At 39.6% G+C, this 19,844-nt stretch overlaps 1 protein-coding gene across 8 annotated transcripts in view; it reads right to left on the bottom strand.

Annotated features, from left to right (window-relative positions):
• Positions 1-19,844, bottom strand: part of Luzp2 (leucine zipper protein 2) — a 463,171-nt gene that overhangs the window by 100,744 nt on the left and 342,583 nt on the right. For all 8 annotated transcript variants that reach the window (XM_051148629.1, XM_051148628.1, XM_051148627.1 and 5 more), the window contains exon 6: positions 2,161-2,223. In XM_051148629.1, coding sequence (XP_051004586.1) covers positions 2,161-2,223 — 63 coding nt within the window. The remainder of the gene's footprint in view (positions 1-2,160; positions 2,224-19,844) is intronic.

Below are 19,844 nucleotides of genomic sequence, written 5' to 3'. Positions count from 1 at the left end.
TACTCCTCTCCCCTATGACTGTGACTGAGGGGGACCTCCTCCCCCTGTATATGCTCATAGGGTATCAAGTCTCTTCTTGGTAGCCTGCTATCCTTCCTCTGAGGGCCACTAGGTTCTCCCCATTAAGGGGACGTGGTCAAATATGAGGCACCAGAGTTTGTGTGAAAGTCAGACCCCACTCTCCACTCAACTGTGGAGAATGTCCTGTTCCTTGGCTAGATCTGGGTAGGGGTTCGAAGTTTACTGCACGTATAGTCCTTGGCTGGTGCCATAGTTTGAGCAGGACCCATGGGCCCAGATCTGTCCATTATAATGTTCTTCTTGTAGGTTTCTAGGACCCTCTGGATCCTTCTATTTCCCCATTCTCCCATGCTTCTCTCACCTAGAGTCTCAATAGGAAGTCTTCACCTCTGTCCCACTTTCTGCTTCTGGGTGAACTCACTCATTATGATCATTTCTAGTTCTTTTATGCCAGATCACAGCGCATTTCGCTCTTGCATGAGTATAGAGCTGAGACTCAATGACCAGCATCGTGAGCTCTTCTCAACTCCTCTCCAGCAGAAAGGATTGTCATTTTGTTTTGGGTAATAATGATGAATCAAATAACAAAATTCTGTATATATTATTCTAATATACTGTTGTGACAGGGTGAATATTTCCCTTTTATCCAGAATATTAAGTTCTAATGTTGTCCTATAGATATTAAACAAGATATGGCAAAATGAATAAATATATGAACTTTCTCATTTCTGCCATTAAGGAAATAATATGAAGAACACAGCAATGAACAAATGAGATTTAATTTTCACCAAGCCAAGAGAAAATAGGAATGTTCTTGAATGAAGAAGGTAAACCATAAAGGCAGAACCTATTTAAATTTATAAACACCAGGGATGCTTCTAGTGCCCACTTGCCTTGTGAATTTGAATTTTGTGGGGATCCTGACAACATAGTAATTATCTTAAAATGCAGCTTTTACTCAGACTTATTTTATTTTATTTTATTTATTTTTAGAGATAGAGTATTACATGGCTCAGGTCTCCTTCAAAATCACTATTCTAGCTGAGAATGACCTTAAACTTGAAAACTTATTTTCCAAACTTTGAGTTAAGGAATTTTTTGATAATGATTTTGTCTTAGAATACATTTTGAATTCTCTTCGTATTGTGTAAGCATGCGAATTTGATCAGATAAACAGTGAGAAAGATTGAATTTTTTCCCCCCACTGAAAGACTCATTACAACATTTCTATTCCACCAAGAAAACTCTCCTTTTACATCTATACACATGTGATGGGAAAGGGATTCTGGACAAAAGCGAGGAGAGGTGATTTCACAGTCAGAGCCTGTTGGATCTGTTTGAGCAGCTGCAGTCCCCCCTCTGGACAGCTATGGGGAGAGGAGTCAACTTTCAAGCTGTAGACTCACCATTCTTGTATTAACCTACTTCCTTCCTCCCTATTTTCTTTCCAGCCATCAAGTCTCCCTGGAATTGAATAGCTTCCATGTGTACTCCTTATCATTCATGGAATTTTCAATGTGTAATTTGTCTTTATGCATGTTGTCTAAGTACCCCTGGAACATGGTGATTCTTGTTTCTTTAACTTATACTTACTTGTAGACCTCACTATTATTCTACTACTATCCTGAATAGTTCCTATAAGCTACAGTTCTGTATTATTCTTAGGATCAAGTTAGAATTAGAAAAAGCTAACTAATGTGATGAAATATGTATTACTCAGAATAATATTTGTTACTCCTTGAGTAATACATGAGATAATCTTGAGGCACAAAAAATAAAAGAATCATGGTACTTTTTTGGCAGGCTAAAATTAACCCCAGGTGGCATATAGATGTCACAAACAAAAGGAAAATGCAGGAGGGATCTAGTAATTTCCTACTGGGGAGATTCAGTTCATACAGTTGAGATAGGAGTTAGAAAGTAATTTTATTTAACTTAGCATTGGATGTACTTTTATCTTGTTTTCATTTGTGCAATGTTGGAATAATTAGATAAATATAAAAATAGATTGTAAATTATTTTTTATTCAGTGTTTTCATTTGTGTTAAACGAAAAGCTATTAGGTCTTTAGATTATGCAAGATTTAATTTAATATTAATTTTAAGCAGTTAAACTTACAAAAAGGTTGTATTTACTCACCTCTTCTGCATGAATTCCACACAGCTTGCTTCCTGACAACAATTTGTTTTTCAAGCTTTTATTCTGAGGAAAAGAAAGAGAGTTTTACACAAAAAGTAATAAAGTATTAAGAACTTCTTTTACTAATTCAGCCATATCACTCTATGTTTGGCTCACAGATTAAAGTTATATGTTATATAAAGAATTTGTAGGAGCTTATTATTCATTATAAAGTAATTTTCAACTAAAAACCTCATCAACTAGTATTAGGATAGTCACTCAAAACAATAAAATTTTGACCAGTGAGATGGTTCAGTAGGTCGAGGTACTTGTCACCAAGGGTGATGAGTTGAGAGTGATCCCTCGGACGCACATTGATTGAAGAAAACTGATGCCCACAAGTGGTCTTCTGAGCTCCACAGGCATACCATGACACATGGACACACTCACACACACACACTCACACACACACACACACACACACACACACACAGTTGGCACACATACAAATGTAAAGAAAAATTAAAATATAAAATGTTATTCAAAAAATATTATCCAACCTTTTTCTTTACTTATGTTTCTTTATTTTTACATGTAGATTTATAAAATACTCTCAGCTTTCCTCCAGCACTCCATGCTATCTTCTGCAGGCATCTCTTCCACGCATGACAGGTACCTTATTCCCTATTACAATAAAGTCGCATACTCAAGAGTACATCTGCATTCCCCCTGGAGACTAGTTTAGAATCTCATTTCTTATGGATAGATTTCACATTTAAGGTTTCCTAACGTTAGAATCCAGTTTTGATTCCAGGCCTCAGAAATGAGTGATTTGTTAAGCTCATAAATCTAACATTTGTGGAAGCTGGTAAGTAAGCATTTGTTTCTCTGGCTTTTCCTGGTCATAAAAGGACAACCAGCGTTGTGTGTCACAGGTCGTGATGTGGACTGAGCATGCTAGCGGGCTGCTGTACCACTAAGGTATAGGCTTCATATACATCCACTTCCCACTGAAAGGTGCAGAGAAACCTACATGAAAATGATTTATTCTTATATCCATCCCTAAATTTTAATTATTTTGTTTCTCCTCCCTTAGAGGCTCCATTTGACAGTTCATCAAAGAGCCAGTTTCCATCCCACTATAAAATTCTTACTTTTTCATTGAATTTTGACATCTTCAAATCAAAGTAAAAAAAAAAAAAAAGCCCTACAAGAATCTCATTATTTGCCTTGAATTTCTCAGAGATTAGAAACTACACACAAAGCAGCTTTCAAAGCACAGAGAATTGGACGCTTTTACATCAGTCCTTATTCTTCCTTAATGAGACTGTCTGCTACAGTCAAGATAGGCTGTTACAGTTCCTAATGAAGACAGCCTAATAGGTCAGAGGGCCAAGTGTATAAGATGCCACTGTGCACCCATGTCTACCCTCATTTTCATTTCTGCTAGTATCTATAACATTTTCGGCCTGCACACATTAAGAGCAAATCCTCATTCCAACTGTGTGTGCCAAAGGCAAAGAGAGAATGAGTCAGAGGAAATAGGAGGGAGAAGTAAGAGAAAGACAGAAGGATAGAGAAGGGAGTGAGGGAAGAAGGGAGGAAGGGGAGGGAAGGATAGAGGGAAAGAGGGAGGGAGGGGGAAGGAAGGATAGAGGGAAAGAGGAAGGGAGGGGGAGGGAAGGATAGAGAAAAAGAGGGAGGGAGGGGGAGGGAAGGATAGAGGGAAAGAGGGAGGGAGGGGGAGGGAAGGATAGAGGGAAAGAGGGAGGGAGGGGGAGGGAAGGATAGAGGGAAAGAGGGAGGGAGGGGGAGGGAAGGATAGAGGGAAAGAGGGAGGGAGGGGAGGGAGGATAGAGGGAAAGGGACGGAGGGGGAGGAAGATAGAGGGAAAGAGGGAGGGAGGGGAGGGAAGGATAGAGGGAAAGAGGGAGGGAGGGGGAGGGAAGGATAGAGGGAAAGAGGGAGGGAGGGGGAGGGAAGGATAGAGGGAAAGAGGGAGGGAGGGGGAGGGAAGGATAGAGGAAATGTGGGAGGGAGGGGGAGGGAAGGATAGAGGGAAAAAGGGAGGGAGGGGGGAGGGAAAGGATAGAGGGAAAGAGGGAGGGAAGGGGAGGGAAGGATAGAGGGAAAGAGGGAGGGAGGGGGAGAAAATACCTACAAGGTACTCTTTTTTTTATTAAAAATATTACACAATTTATTAGGATCCAGAGGTTACTGCATAAGCCAGGAAAATAAAGAGGAAACATTGCCAGAGTAGGGTAGTAGAAAAGCAATAAGAAGAAGATGGCAGGGTATGTGTGATAGGGTCTGAGCAATGGGACAGCAGTTTTAATTAGGGATGGAGGAGGGAGAGAAATGGTGAAGGAGGGTAAAATAACAGTAAGATGTCAGGAGCCATAGGACCTTGCCTGACCTGCCCCAGTGGCTGAGAGGCCCTGCTGGCTGAGAGCCACAGCTGTCTGCATACTTGAGATAATTATTCTGCCTGGCAACCACAAAAGATCCAGCCTGACCTTGAGAAAGAACATTTGGTGTATCGCGACTTCTGAATAATTGCCCCACCCCACACCTGCTGCCCTTGGGCCTGGCCCAGAAGATTTTGTAACTTTCTACTGCATTCCTTCCTACCCCCCGCCCTCTCAGAAGCTCACTTTAAATTTGGATACCCCCTTACAATAAACGGCCCTCGACAAGCAACGTTTCCCTGGGCCCCTGTCTCTCTCTCTCGCCCAATTCTTTATTCACAGGTCGCGACCCTCCTCGCCACTCCACAAATAACTGAACCCGCGGGTCGGGGACAAGGATGTTTGAAGAGTCTTACGATATCATACTATTAACTATTTACCTAAAAATAGCCATACATGTAAGTCTGCACATAAATATACATATATAGTTTAAATAAAATGCTCTCATCTAGTCTGACAATATTCCCTCCAACTGCCCAAGACTACCTACCAAAAATATCACCAATATGCTGGGATACAGAAGATCTGTAGTTCCTTTCTTTTAAAAAATGTTTAAAATTAGTTTATTTATTCACTTTATGTCCTAGTCATATCTCCATCTCTCCTCACCTCCCAATTCCACCTTTCCTCCCTCTCTCCCTCCCCTCCCACTATTCCTCAGAAAAGGGGAGCCCCACTTCCAATCCACCCCAGATCATCAAGTTGCATCAGGCCTGAGTGCGTTCTCCTCCCCTATGGCCTGGCAGGGCAGTCCCACCAGAGAGAAACGATCAAAAAGCTGTCAACATAGTTCATGTCAGAGAAAGACCCTGCTCCCCTTACTAGGTGACCCACATGAAGCCTGACCTGGCCATTGGCTGCATCTTTAGGGGGCCTAGGTCCAGTCCATGAATGGTACTGGGTGAGGCTTCAGTCTCAGCAAGCCACTCTGGGCCCTAGTAAATTGGTTATATTGATCTTCTTGTGGAGCTCCCATCACCTCTAGGTTCTTTCTCCTTTCCCTCACTTTCTCACGAGATTCCCAAGCCATGTATTTGTAAAGCGTGGGTACGGCTCTCATCTCATCCCCCTTCTGAGGGAATGAAAACAACACTTACAAAACACAAATGAGTGAAACAAATGGTCATTACATAGGCATTGATAAAGAATAATTTAGAGCTATAACTCATCATTCATATAGTTTATGTGAGAAAAACTATTTGAAAGGAAAGATACAAAATTCTGCCTTAAATTTTAGAAAAATGACAATAATCTATATACTTGTGTAAGTACACACATATGTACTCATGTTTTGCATAAGATTACATGGAAATGTCACAACTGGTGAGGCCTTTGACTATGTCAATGTAATATTAACTAAACATGCAGAAATAAAAGTATCCGTATTTTGAATTCCAGTGAATAAAATGTACATTTCATATGATTATATAATGTTATTATATACTCTTTCAGGAATATATTGTTATTTTAATATAATTTTGTATTTCATTGGGATTTTTCAGAACCAAATATGAAAAATGTTCACATGTAAAGCAACCTGGGTTGAGCTGTGAATAGCTGTGCACGTATGCAAGGTGTGTGAGTATAAAGGTTCTGAAGTTTGGTGCCTATGAAATCACATAATGCTACCTTTTGCTTTTTGTTTTTTCTGCTGCTTATATTCAGTTTCGTATTTACTTTTAGCTAAAGCTGAGTCTGTGCCTAATATTTTGAGGCTCCCAGTGCCAGAAACAGTATTCTCCAGCATTAATATCCAGTGGATGTTAACCAACAATATTTGTGAATGGGTGAAAGAATGACAGGAGAATTCCTAGTGAAGACCACGCTAAGGGTAAACCTGAAGACCCATCACCACAAGCGACAGAAATGTCCTATTTCATCAATCCACAGGTGAGTATCCTAAGTATAGACCTTCAAAACAGCATTTCTTCAGTCATCACTGTATGATTCTCGGGAATGTAAAGGAAGAAGGAAGTAATAATGTAAGTACCTGATAAATTAGGTAATAAAACATTTTTCAGTATCTTGAGACAGGGAAACCATAATTGACAAATTTGTTATTCAATATTCACAAATAAACATTTAGTGCCAAGAAACAGGTATTGTTGATATTTCCTCTCTACTCATTGCCAGTTCCTGGCATCTGTTTTAAGTTCAGAAGCTGTGATTCTTGTGCTGTTATCTACCATAGCCTTAACTAGCAGCTTAGGATAGGTCCTCAAGAATGACAGCAGGTAGCCAAGAAGAGACTTGATACCCTATGAGAATATACAGGGGGAGGTAATCCCCCTCAGGAATAAGGGAGGGGAATAATGGGAAAATGGGGGGGGGAGGAATGGGAGGATACAAAGGATGGGATAAACATTGAGAATGGTAGCTACATTAGGGAATTTAGTAGTAAAGATTATGACCTTGATCTGATGGTCTTCTCAATGAAAAATGAATTTCCTACTACACCACGTTACCCTGAAGAAAAAGGTAGAGCCAGTGAACTCCTTATTTAGATATTTACTCTCAACTGGTTGGTGTTCATAAATGATGTGCCTTAAAGAAAAAACAATCTTACGTTTTTGACAATCCAACTTGCACTTATGTCCAAACTATTTAGGAATGCTATTTAACAATACACACTGCCTATATTTTTAAACTCAAGTCCAAATACAATACGGTGTAGGTAACTCTTTTATCATTGTTTTTAATGTCTATGGGTGTATTGTTTATATGTGTCAGTGCACCACATGCATTCAGCGCCACAGAGACTGGAAAACGGAATTTCCTCCTCTAGAGGTGGCATTAGAGAGGGCTGTTCGTCCCCTTTTGAGTGCTGTGAACTGAACCTGGGTCTCTGTACCAAACCACTATGTATAAACCACTGTATATAAACCACTGTATATAAACCATCTCCCCAACCCTGCAAAAAATCATTTTATTGAATAAATCCTTTCAATCTGGGTTTCATCTTTGATGGTGAGCTTTCAGCATAGCTCACACAGTAGCTTAAAGGAGCATATTTTCTGGCATGCAAAATGGATATAATACCACAAATTCGGCGTCTCTTGTCCTGACTTAGGTAACAACAATGCAGCAGCAGCAGCAGCAGCAGCAGCAGCAGCAGCAGCAGCAGCAGCAACAACAACAACAGCAAGAATAACAATGAGAGACTACTATCCAGTGTCTCCATTTTGCAGAACATTTCCAGAAAAAATACAATGTCAACCAGATACCAAAAATAGTTAAACGGTTAGCAAGTGAAACTACAGGGAGGTGTTTGTATATAATAGATGGAAATACTGTGAGGCTTAATAAAACGGTCTTGGATTGAATGGAAGGAACCACCTATAGTCTGAGGTGGTGGCGACTAGTTAGAGGCAATGAATCTGTACACTTAATTACAAGCTGGAACGATGAGGCCTCAGTGAATTTTCAGGATGAAAATTAAGATGCTAAGCAAACTTAACATCATCAAATAAAACTGTACGGAAATGTATTTATCACATTGCTTTTTCAATTAAAATGAAATATACCACTGTGGCCAGGATGCTGAAAATATGCAGAAATGTACATTAATTTCTCCTAAGTGCAATTAAATCTAAAGTAAGAAAAAAAAACACCTGCAGTGCTTTATCCAAAATAAATCCAGACATACTGTGTCTTGTTGTCGAAAGCATCTTCTATTTTAGAACTGCCTGACTCTGATTGCGCCGAGGCAACTTTAATGGATTTCTTTAGGCTCATATTTCTTTCTACAGAAATGTGTTTTTTTTTTTCTTTTCCAATGGTCACAGTAAATATATTTGCTCTTTCAGATATGCCATGTTGCAAATGAGAAGCTTACGTTGCTTATTGTGGAAGTCACAGGGTTTGGGTGGCTATGTGAACACAGACGCCTTGTTCCTTAAAGCATGGCAGATATATTTTACAAATCCTCTGTTTGCATCAGATCAGGATGCTGCAATAAGTTCCAAAGATAAGGCAACTTACTAACAATAGCCATGCATTTAAAAAATTGTTTTAGAGTTTAGAACTCTATACCAAAGTTCTTGGAGACTCCATATCTGATGGGGAGCCTCTAGTGATATATCTGCTTTGATGATCTATTTGCATTCTTAGCATCTTGAGAGACTCGTCATATCCTGACACGGATGCATTAGTGATTAACTTTCAACTTATGAACATGCATGACAGTGCCATACCTTATTTAAAAGTTCTTATGAAATCTTTGGTATTCTAGGCTTTGATCTCAGCCAGGTATGTTTATTTCAAGAATTCATTCATGAATATGTTAATATACTGGTGTTTGTGAAGTCATTTATATTATGAATTTTTAACCTCTGTGGTTTTCTACTCACAAGAAAGTTGCAAAGTATGGACAAAAGGAACACAATGGTCCCAGTTCATCTTTATTAAAATTTTATTGTAAAGTTCCTTCAAATTTAAAGTAAATAAGTAAATGAATTGGAGAAAATTGGCTCCCATCTAGCACAGCTGCATGTAAGCCATGGGAAATATATGCAGAGTATTTTTAAAGATTTTATTTCTACCTCATGAAAGAGAAAAAGTGACTTCAGGGAATTGTAAAAGTATTCCAGGTTGACAATGAAGAAAACTAACCCCAAAATTAAACTACCTGGAATATGAGACACATAGAACAGAATGAAAAATTCTGTTTCAAAGAAAAGTATAATAGGTAGTGGAAAGATACTTAACTGAAAAACAACTATAACAATTAAAATGGCACGAATAATCATTCCTCTATTTGAGCATAATAGTGTGGTTTTGTTGTTGTGTAGATTATTTGTTACTTTAAAAGTCATAGTTTTGCAGACTGACTTAGATTAAGTAAATATGGCAACAATTTTATTCAATATTATATAATTAAACTATCCTTACATAGCTATACCATCTCCAGAGCAGGGCAGGGACCTCACCAACTTGAATTCTAAACTGTCTGTAGGTATACCACAACCTTTAGAAGTACATAAAGTTTCCTTGTTGCAGTCATTTTAGGAATAAGACTGTGCGCTAAACTTGGTTTGTCTCATCTGCTTATAAGAGACCATCAAGATGATGGTATTTAGCTTTAGCACCAAACAGCTATGGTACCCCTTAACAAATTATTCACCCAGAAACCCTCAGAGTCTACATGTGAAAAGGAATTGCAATTTCAAGGTCGTTTTTGGAGGAATCTCCACCTCAGAAATGCTTTGGCTGGGTAAGTATCTTACAGAGGTTCAAGTTTTAAAAGCTTGCTGCAAGAAAATATATGAACAAGTTTCAAAATACTGAGTACATTAATTAGATATTTGTTTATTAAACTAATCACTCCCATCTCCCATCGAGCTCAATTCCTAATGGTATGAATGCAAATGCTAAACAGTGTCTTGGTTCTTCGGACATGAAACTTGGATTCGAATTCTACTTTTTATAACCTGTACCTTTAGAAAAATCTTAAACTTTTCTCCCTTTCCCTCTCTGTTTTATAGTTCATAAAATGATGGAAATATCATGGGTCACTTTGGAGGTGATGTATTTAGTAAGTAATTCATGCTCAGTGGCTAGCACAGAGCCAGCACATGGTACATTTTCACTTTCAATGGTACTAACACGTTCTTTACCTTGTGAGAGAGTAGATTTCCTGCTGAATTATCAGAACAGTAATTCAAGTGGCTTGCGGATATCAATTCAAAACCTGTATAGGCTATCATTGTAGAACTCATGATGCATTGAATTTTTCTTCAGTTTAAATACATTTAGTGCAAGAGCCACTGAACTCAATCATATCTTTTGAAATGTGCTTTTTAAAAAATGTTTTTATTTATTGACTTTATATCCTGGTCATATCTTCATTTTGTCTCACCTCTGAGCCCTACTCTCCCTCCCTCTCCCACATCCCTGTCTCCTATTCCTCAGAAGAGGGGAGCTCCCCTTCCCATTCTCCGGCTCATCAAATTGTATCAGGAATGAGTATTTCCTCTTCCACTGTGGCCTGGCAAGGCAATCCTGCCCTGGAAAACTGATTGAAAAGCTGGCAAGAAAGAGCCCCATTCCCCTTACTAGAGGATCCACATGAATCCTGAGCTGGCCCTCAGCTACATATTTGTAGGGGCCTAGGTCCAGTCCATGCATGGTCCTCTGTCGGTGCTCTAGTCTTGGCAGGGCTCTATGGGTCCTGGTTAGTTGTTCCTGTTGGTCTTCTTGTGAGGCGGCTGTCACCTCCAGGTCCTTTTCTTCTTCCTCCCATTTTTCCTCCAGGTTCCCTATCCATCACCCAATATTTTGCTGTGAGTCTCAGAGGACAACTCTGCTTGACTCCTGTCTGCAAGCATAGCAGAGTATCATTAATAATGCCTGGGTTTGTTTCTTTCCCATGGGGTGGGTCTTGGGTTGGGCTGGGCTTTGGTTGTACCTTCCCTCAATCTCAGCTTTATCTAATCATGTTTTCTCTCCATCCTCTTTGCTCTTTCTCTGAAACAAGTGAATCTTTTGAAAACAGGGCCTTGTGCTTCTGTTAGTAGTACTTGTATCTGCATATGCGTAATCTGTGTGAAGGTTGACATTTGCTGAGAACTTGAATGGATTTGAGTCACCTAGGAGACATGCTTCTGGGCTTGTCTTAGAAGGTTTCTGTAGAAAGGTTCAAATAAAGAAGAAAGACACACATTTACTGTGGACAACACTATCCATGGGCTGGATCTTTGGAGTGAATAATTTGGGGATGGCACATAAAAAGAAAACACAATCCAGCATTCATTGTTTCTATTTCCTCACTGTAAACTCAACATGACCATGCCTTTCTTCCACGATGGACTGTACTTCCACAGACTGTAAGAGGAAACAAACCATTTCTTTCTTAAGGTTCTTTCTGGGATATTTTGTCACAGAAATGAAAGAAGCAAATAACACTATTGCACACTTCTATATTGTAGAAAGCAGTTATGAGAAACCTTCTCTTGCAAGAATTTCACAACTTATAAATGAGCTCAGTGTCTCCTAAATTGGTCTGTGGAGGCTATGGACGCGCTCTCTGTTTAGAGGAGTTCAGGAGTTAGACAAACAATAGGACAGAGAGACATAATAGCTTGTAAACACAGTGAAGCTGTCCAGCAACTAGCTAAAGACCTGAGCGGGGAGGCTGAAGAGCCCCTGAGAGCGGCTGCAGTTGTCCCTCTGGAAATGACCCTGAAACTACTACACCAAGTGTTGAACATGAAAGTGATATCAACAGATTCAATCTTTTGTTGTTATTCATGGTGCCTCAGATTCACAGAGATCTGCCTTCCTTTTCCTTCCAAGTGCTGGGATTGAAGGTGTGTGCCACCACACCCGGCAGATTTAAATTTAAGAAAGGTAATGTCTAAAAAAATTCACATTATAAAATAGTAGACCCATACATAACTCCATATAAGATAAAATTGGCATTCTTTTAGCAGAACATATACTTTTTCTCTATGCAGTATGCTAGAGCTTTTACTGTCAAAACTAAAGAATGATAGGAAAATAATGCTGGGTTCTTGGTGTGAGTCTCTGCATAAGCATGTTTAATTTTTGTTATTTATTTGTGGCTGTTATTGTCAAAGTCTTTTATAGCATATTCTATTTCATTGGGTCATCATGTCATCTCTATTAGGCTAAAAATTTAAATATCTTCATGTCATAAACCAAAACAGAAGCTTTATGTGTATCTACATTACTGTTTGCTATGAAATCACTCAGTGGAGGAGTACATTGTGATCCACAGAATGCTGTTTAACTATTAAGGCTTTGAATTGTCCTCACAGCCCGCAATTACTTCAAGTGATCGAGTGCATCAGATTTCAAAGGGAGCACATATACAATGGTTAGGGACTCTCATAACTCTACTTTTCAAGTTGAAACAAAATCAGTCAATGATAAGTTTTGACTAGGATCTAATCCCTTGCCTTTGATGCCTTCGAGCATACTCCCGAAAAGGGGTCCTTTTCTCTGCCACAGTATTGTTATGCTCTGGGATTGCAACTTCCTTGCCATACAGTACAGGTGAATTCAAAAGTACCCATTCTTGTGTCAAATAGTATGCCATAAATGAAAATTAAATGAAGAAAAAGAAATAAAGAAAGAAGAGGAGGAAGGTAGAAAGTCGTTTACAAAGAAAGAAGAGTTTGAATGATCTGTGCAGCTCTTGGCTTGAGTAAAGCAACAGTTAGGACAAAAAAAAAAAAAAAAAAAGCATGGATTCTCCAATCTGCAACATAGAATCCCATGCTCTATATAGGTCACCTTGCATCTAAAGAGATGGAAAAATAGACAAGTTTACTTAAAAGCTTCTTGTGGCACTCATGGATCGAAATGTGATCTCTTGTTCAATAGTATTAATTTCAACTGCAGAGTGATTACAAACGAAAAATCTTGGGATCAAATAAACCTGGTTGTACTAAGTGAAAATATTCAGCACTGTGGTTTCTTTTTGAATCTCCTGTTCAGTTAAGTATATTGACTACTGCCTACAGCAGATACTAAACACTCACCACTGCTTTACCTTCAAATTCTAATTGGCTTCTAGCTAAGAGAAACCCCTTCACTCTGCATTGCCTGCAAATGTTTTAAAAATAACCACCCTCAGGTCTTCACTGCTTCCATACCACCTTGCCTGATCTTACATAGTGCAGATTATGGTAAATGAGATTCCCTTCCTATGGAGCTCCGTATCACTCCTCAGCAGGACTTTCAAGGACAAGGATATATGACCTGTGAATCTTCCTATCTACAGTATACAGCAATGGGCTATTTCTCGTGATGATGAGAATATGACTCAAAGAGCCTTTATCAGGAACCTAGCTCTGTGCACTCTTCATGAATAATAAATTCATCACCTAGCTCTCCTTCCTAATGTCAACAACAAAGACATTCACTTGATAATTCTACCAGCCTTAGAACCTAGCTTTGTCCCTGTGTCCTCCTCTCGTCGTTCGCAGCATACAATTAAGGTTCCTGAAGTCAAATACAGTCTTGACTAGTATTTCCCCTTCTCAAGGTCTTTAGGGCCAAAGGTCCTGTGAAGTCTAGAGCTGGAAGATTCTCTTTTCAATCCAAGTTACACTACTTTAGCATTCTTTTTATCACAACTCTATAGAAGTAACTGTAATTTATAAAAATCATTCATTAGTAGCAAACATATAAACAAAATGCTTCATCTACAAAGTAGGAGGGATTCCATCAAGCCCCCATGTGAAATTCCCTTCACAGCCTCATTTGCTGCTGCTCATTTAACAAGTGGGGAAATGCAGTGCACGCTATGGTATCATATAATGCAAACCATGTATTTTCAGTTGAGGCTTTTACTATGTGCTCTGTCACAAAACGCCCAAGTCCGAAAACTACATGTAAGATAATTCTGACACAAAGTTAGAGAGCCTTGGGATGTTCTCTGAAGAGTCACGAGCTGACTCCTTCATCCTCCACGCCTTGCTGCTCCGGTGACATGGCTCTCGGCTGCTTGCCCTATGAAGTTCTCACCTTTTTAAAGTATTTGCTCTACCACCAGGGAATGTGAAAGGTAGCAGAGTTCACATTGTCTCTTTCAAAGCCAACTGAAGTTGTCAGCATTTCTTCTCTTGATAGACCAGTGATCACAACTCAGTCATATGATTCTAAGTCACTCTCAGTGACGTTTCCCAGACAAGAGTAGAGTCAGTCTTCTACGAGAAGAAAGAGTAGCCTTTGGGAGGAAATTTTGTTCTTTGTCATGGTTTCACCACTAACTACTCCATTATCCTAATTCATAGCCTAGATTTCATTCTGGTGCTAGAAAGCCTTAAGTAGGAAATAACCAGTATTAAAGTCAATTAATCCAATGAACAAGCATAAAAGAAGCTCCCTTTTCAGATGAAAACGTTACCCAAACTACCTTATGCTCTGCAAGTCTTGAAAGATAAATTAATTTTGGACTCTTATCTTTGTTCCCAAGACATTTTTCATCCATCTGCTCAGCAAGCTGCTGTGACATAGATGAAAGGTCTGGTGGAAGTGTCGTAGGCTTTCCTCAGAATCATCTGGGGGTGGATAACTCTGAGCCAGAATTCTTGTTCTAGTCCTGAGTGGCTGAATCTGCATCTTTTCCATTTGTCCCAGGATTCTGCATTCCACCCTGCCTCGCAGGAAAGCATCTTACACGCTGATGCATTAAGAATAACTACATATCTGGACACAGTTTGCAGGCCTACCTCTGTCCTCCCACTCACGTTGCTATTCTCCAATATCTGCATATTAACAGCTTTGTGAATGTCAATCTCTATCATGTATTAGAATCAATTGTTAAAGGAAGAAAAGATGCATAGCTCCATAAGATATTTCTATTATCTTCTCAGTTTTTTTTGTTGTTGTTGTTGTTTTGTTTTTTTAACCAGCCAGTGAGGTGTATAGGAAGGCATGGAATTCCTACTTTACAGCAGACAAACTGACACTGGGAGAAGCGAATGCCACTTGCACTCAGCTCACCAAGGGCAGAGATGGTATATAGGTTCACGTCAGATCCCAGACTATGTGTTCTCTGTCTTGTCACAGTCAGCTACATAATAATGAGTGCATGGACATTACCTACCACATCAAGAGCTTCTTCTTAGAAACCTGGTAGATACTCATTTTAACACATCCTTCCCCTCTGCTCCCTATACATCCGTATCAGTAAGAATATTTAGCAACTTGTAGTTTCTAAACTCAAATTACTGTTTTGGGGCAAGAAGGAAAGTTAAAGTGCCAATGCTTGCTTCAGTCAGCTGAACTCTCACACCACGCCAGTTGAACCGCACACAGGCTCAATGATCCAACTCTTAACTACTTTTCCATTTTCACTTATGTTCTGGGAGAGTGAGGCTTATGATATCTAAATGGTCCATGAGTTTCATTTATATTTATTGCCTCTCAGTTGTTATCTAAACATGGGAATTATTTTCTCTGTAAGATATTCAGTATAGATGGTAAGTGTTGAAATCACTTAGTACCACTTTGCTTTTGAATTTTTGGAAGGCCTTTTAATCTGTGCAAATGTGTGCACATGTCTGATTTTCCCTGAGGCATGGCTGCTGCAATCTGTGCTCTTAGTCTAGGGCTAGAAAGCACAAATCTGTAAATGGTCCATTATAATGTCTGTCTTAATTGCACTTCTATCTTCAATGCCTTATGCATCTGTCCCTGGCCGATTAAAAATGAGCAAGAGAAATTGTTCTAATGGCATCCTTTTTACAGTTAAGTTGGTGTAATAGAGGAAAAACTATGGAACAGAATTCACAGACATATTCTACTTATAGCTCTGCTGTTTACAAGCTGTCACCAAGGATATCAGTTTATTATGCTATTCCAAAAGCCTCAGTTTCTCCATTTGTTATGTCTACCTCTTTAGTATGTCAGTATAAGTGAAAAGGAAAACAGTGAGTATGAAAATGTGCTATAAGCAGGCAGTTTCTTATACATGTACATAACCATATAGCAATGGCATTGATTACAAAACTAAAACTCGGGGGAATGAGCTTTCTCTCCATATACAAGCTTGCTCAAGAGTTTAAAATTTTCTGGATGTTTCTATTTCTCTCTGTTTGTCCAGGTGAGAATCAAAGAGGGGGCAAACAGAAAGGGGAAGAAAGGGCTGTTGAAAAATTGATGGGTAATTAAAAGTTTAAGGATGCTTTTCCATTCTTCCAAATATTTTAATCCACTTGAAGGGTTTAATGGTTGCACACCTGAGCTACCAGAAGTAGAGCTGAGAACAAGGGGCTGAGATATGAAAAGGGAGCTGAGGATACAACAACAAAGCCTTATTGGTGTTTGTTTCCTTGTTTTCAGAAAGAGAGAAAAGAAAGAAAGGAAGGAAGGAAGGAAGGAAGAGAGAGGGAGGGAGGGAAGAAAAGAAGGTAACATGAAGTTGGGTAGGTATGCAGGTAGGTGGGAGAGGATCTGAGAGGAGCTGGGAAAGGAGGAAACATGCTTAAGATCTATTGTATGAAAAAATTAAATTGAAAAATCTACTCTCATTAAAAAAGAAAGTGCAGATTACCAAGAAGAGACTTGATACCCTATGAGCATATACAGGGGGAGGAAATCCCCCTCAGGAGCAGTCATAGGGGAGGGGAATAAGGGGAAAAAGGGAGGGAGGGAAGAATGGGAGGATACAAGGGATGGGATAACCACTGAGATGTAACAAGAATAAATTAATAAAAAATTTTAAAAAAAGAAAGTGCAGTGTGATCATTTCAGTTAGATAATCACCTTCAACCAGTGTGAGCAGAGTCCTCAGTGGGAATACTACTCCTTCAGAAAGGGAGGGAGAGAGAGAGAGAGAGAGAGAGAGAGAGAGAGAGAGAGAGAGAGAGAGAGAGAGAGAGAGAGAGAGAGAGAGAGAGAGAGAGAGAGAGAGAGAGAGAGAGAGAGAGAGAGAGAGAGAGAGAGAGAGAGAGAGAGAGACAGAGAGACAGAGAGAGACAGAGAGAGACAGAGAGAGACAGAGAGAGAGACAGACAGACAGCACAGAGAGACAAACAGAGAGACAAAGATAGACAGAGACTGAGGGCGCTAACAGACTTTCTTCAGCTTGAAGGGCTGCTCTAGAACTAGGAATGTGAAGAGACAGTCAGGGCCCTAGGGAGCAAGACTCCACAGAGCGAAGGCAGTGCTAATTATGTTGCTTCTACTATTGTAGTATTTCAAGATCAGTCCCAATCAATACCCTATATGAGGATATAAGGTAGAGAGGCTTAGATTAAAGGAATATGCAAGAGGACTCGAGGAGGGCTTGGCCTCCCTCAGCCTCTGAAGCCAAAGGCAGAGGCAGAGGACAATCAGACCCCTTCCCTCCACAAGAAGGAAAAAATAAGTATGTTGTGTGTTCCAAGCACATGTAGGTTAAACCACAGGTTCTTCGTAATCACTGCAGAAAGCTCCCAAAGATTGTATGTTGTTGGCAATGAAAATACAAATCAGCCTTCCCCCTTTTTGTAAGGGATCCTCAGATAAGTGTGCACTATGTTACGTTGCAACTGTTGCCTGGTGGGTTTTTTGTTGTTTTGTTTTTTGTTTCATTTGTTTCTATAATATGCTAGATGGAAGCTGGCTTTCTTTAACTTATACCATTTTCTGCTTGCATTATAGTTCTAGTCCTTTTCTGGCTATCTCTACAAGAATAATGGTTGCTGAGTCCAAGGCATATTATCTGTAGGAGGCAACATAATTAACTTTCTTGTCTAACCCATGAAGACATCTTCAGTGATATTCAGCTTATTTAAGATAGCCAATTCCTCCTCACAGCACAGCATCCTACAATTCTTATAAAAACTCACATAAAGACAGAAAAGTGACCTACAGATAGTAAATGTAGGGAAATAAGAGAGCAGGCACATGCACTTAAAATTTACCTGTAATCATATTTATTTCTAGTAATACGTACTGAGATTGTACTGGCTGATATTGTGATTGTATGTTGTATGGATGAGTAACACATGCTGTCTGCATACAGTATTTGATGTCTGTTCACAAGTAAAAGTAATTTGATGATGTTATGTTACCAATACTGTGATATTGTGATGTTGAATTCTACACTAGGTAGACCCACCCTTCTCTCTGTCCTTCTCTGTCTCTCCGTCATTATGTCTCTCTGTCATTGTAATTATGTCTCTGTATCTCTGTGTCTCTGTATCTCTGTGTCTCTGTCTCTTTCTCTCTCTCTCTCTCTCTCTCTCTCTCTCTCTGTCTTTCTCTCTCTCTCTCTCGTGTATAGGGAGAAGCACAGTCAACTAAAACCAAACATTGTCACTTAGAATGATCTTCAAGACAAGTCAGATTGGCTCCAGGAGCCAGCTGCAAAAGCAACCTTTGACTAATGAAGCAGAGAAAGGAGAAATCAGTGTGAGGTAAACCACAGGGAACAAGCAGCCTGTAATGGATCCCTGATATGGGGAAGGGAGCACAAGTAGCTATGTGGAGTCACTTGTGGGAAAGAAGCCGTGAGGTCCTGACCTTAGACAAGACAGAAGGAAAATCGCTGGGCTGTTTACTTGGAAATGAGTTAGGACACTTACATTTCATATGGAGACAAATCAACTTCCACTTTGACAAGTCTGAATGGCTTGCCTCTGTCCAGCATCTGCACATCACCCCATTCAAACTAAAGAGCCATTTCATTTGCTTTAGTAGCATGTGTCAAGTGGGTGTCAAATCTGGGTATTTTTAATCCTACAGCTGCTCACATTTGACAAACCAGCTCTGAAACTCCCAAAGGAAAATCTTGTAGCAAAGTGGAAAATCTCTCCCACTTCTAAGGCTAACAAGTTCCAAACACTCCCAAGAAAGAAGTTAAGGAACATGGCCAAGGAGGTAAGGACACATATAACATGAAGTGAAAAAGCTGTCACAAAGCTGTGTTGCTATAACAACACAGCAACCACATAATATCACGACATACCAGCAAACTATAACAAAACAGAGAACACAGGAATTTCCTTGGCCTTGCTAACTGTTCTCATATAATTCTCCTTAATTTGCAGTTCTTCTGAAGACCTGGCTACATCTAGGAGGAAGATTTACTGGACCCCTTGGTTTTAACAGTTGACAGTTTGCCTTTGATAAGGGCTTTGTGAATGAACTGAGATTAGTCACAGGAGTTAGAAGCACTAACTATCAGCTACAGCTACATGAGGGGTTCTGCAGCAAAGCACTTAAAGAAAAACACCACTTGTGAACAGGTTTCTAATTTCTACTAAAGTTGCTATTCTTAAGCCCGAATAGATGTTCCCCATGACAGTTTGCACTGGAGTAGTATTGAAATATTGCCCTCCTCTAGGAGGGAGCAGTAAGATACCACTGTGGAGGAGAGGCCTGATGCAAGTATAATGGGAACTGAGGAGGCTGCTCATGCCCAGTGCTGGAGCATCTGGATGCAGCATTGTATTCCTCAGGGTTGTATTTACTTTGAGAAAATTTCTTCAAGTTTCTGCTTGCACTGACATTTAATGAGTTGCCACATAGAATACCCTGATTTTAGAAGGTAAGCAAAGTTTGCATTTAAAAACACTCAGTGTATTCATCTGTACATTATGTGAAATCTTTCCACCTTCAGAGTCTGGAACATTTTTACTTACTGGATGGATGTCTCTAATCCCCAAGTCCCCAAATCTCTAACAGTCTTTCAGAGTACAGCAAATTTTGGATTTTTGGACTACAGTGCTAAATACGTACACACTTGTAAAACACACACACACACACACACACACACAC

Source organism: Acomys russatus, chromosome 7 (assembly GCF_903995435.1).
Source record: "Acomys russatus chromosome 7, mAcoRus1.1, whole genome shotgun sequence".
Lineage (NCBI taxonomy): Eukaryota > Metazoa > Chordata > Mammalia > Rodentia > Muridae > Acomys > Acomys russatus.
Note: the sequence above shows the minus strand (reverse complement) of the source record. Positions and strands in the feature narration are given on the sequence as shown.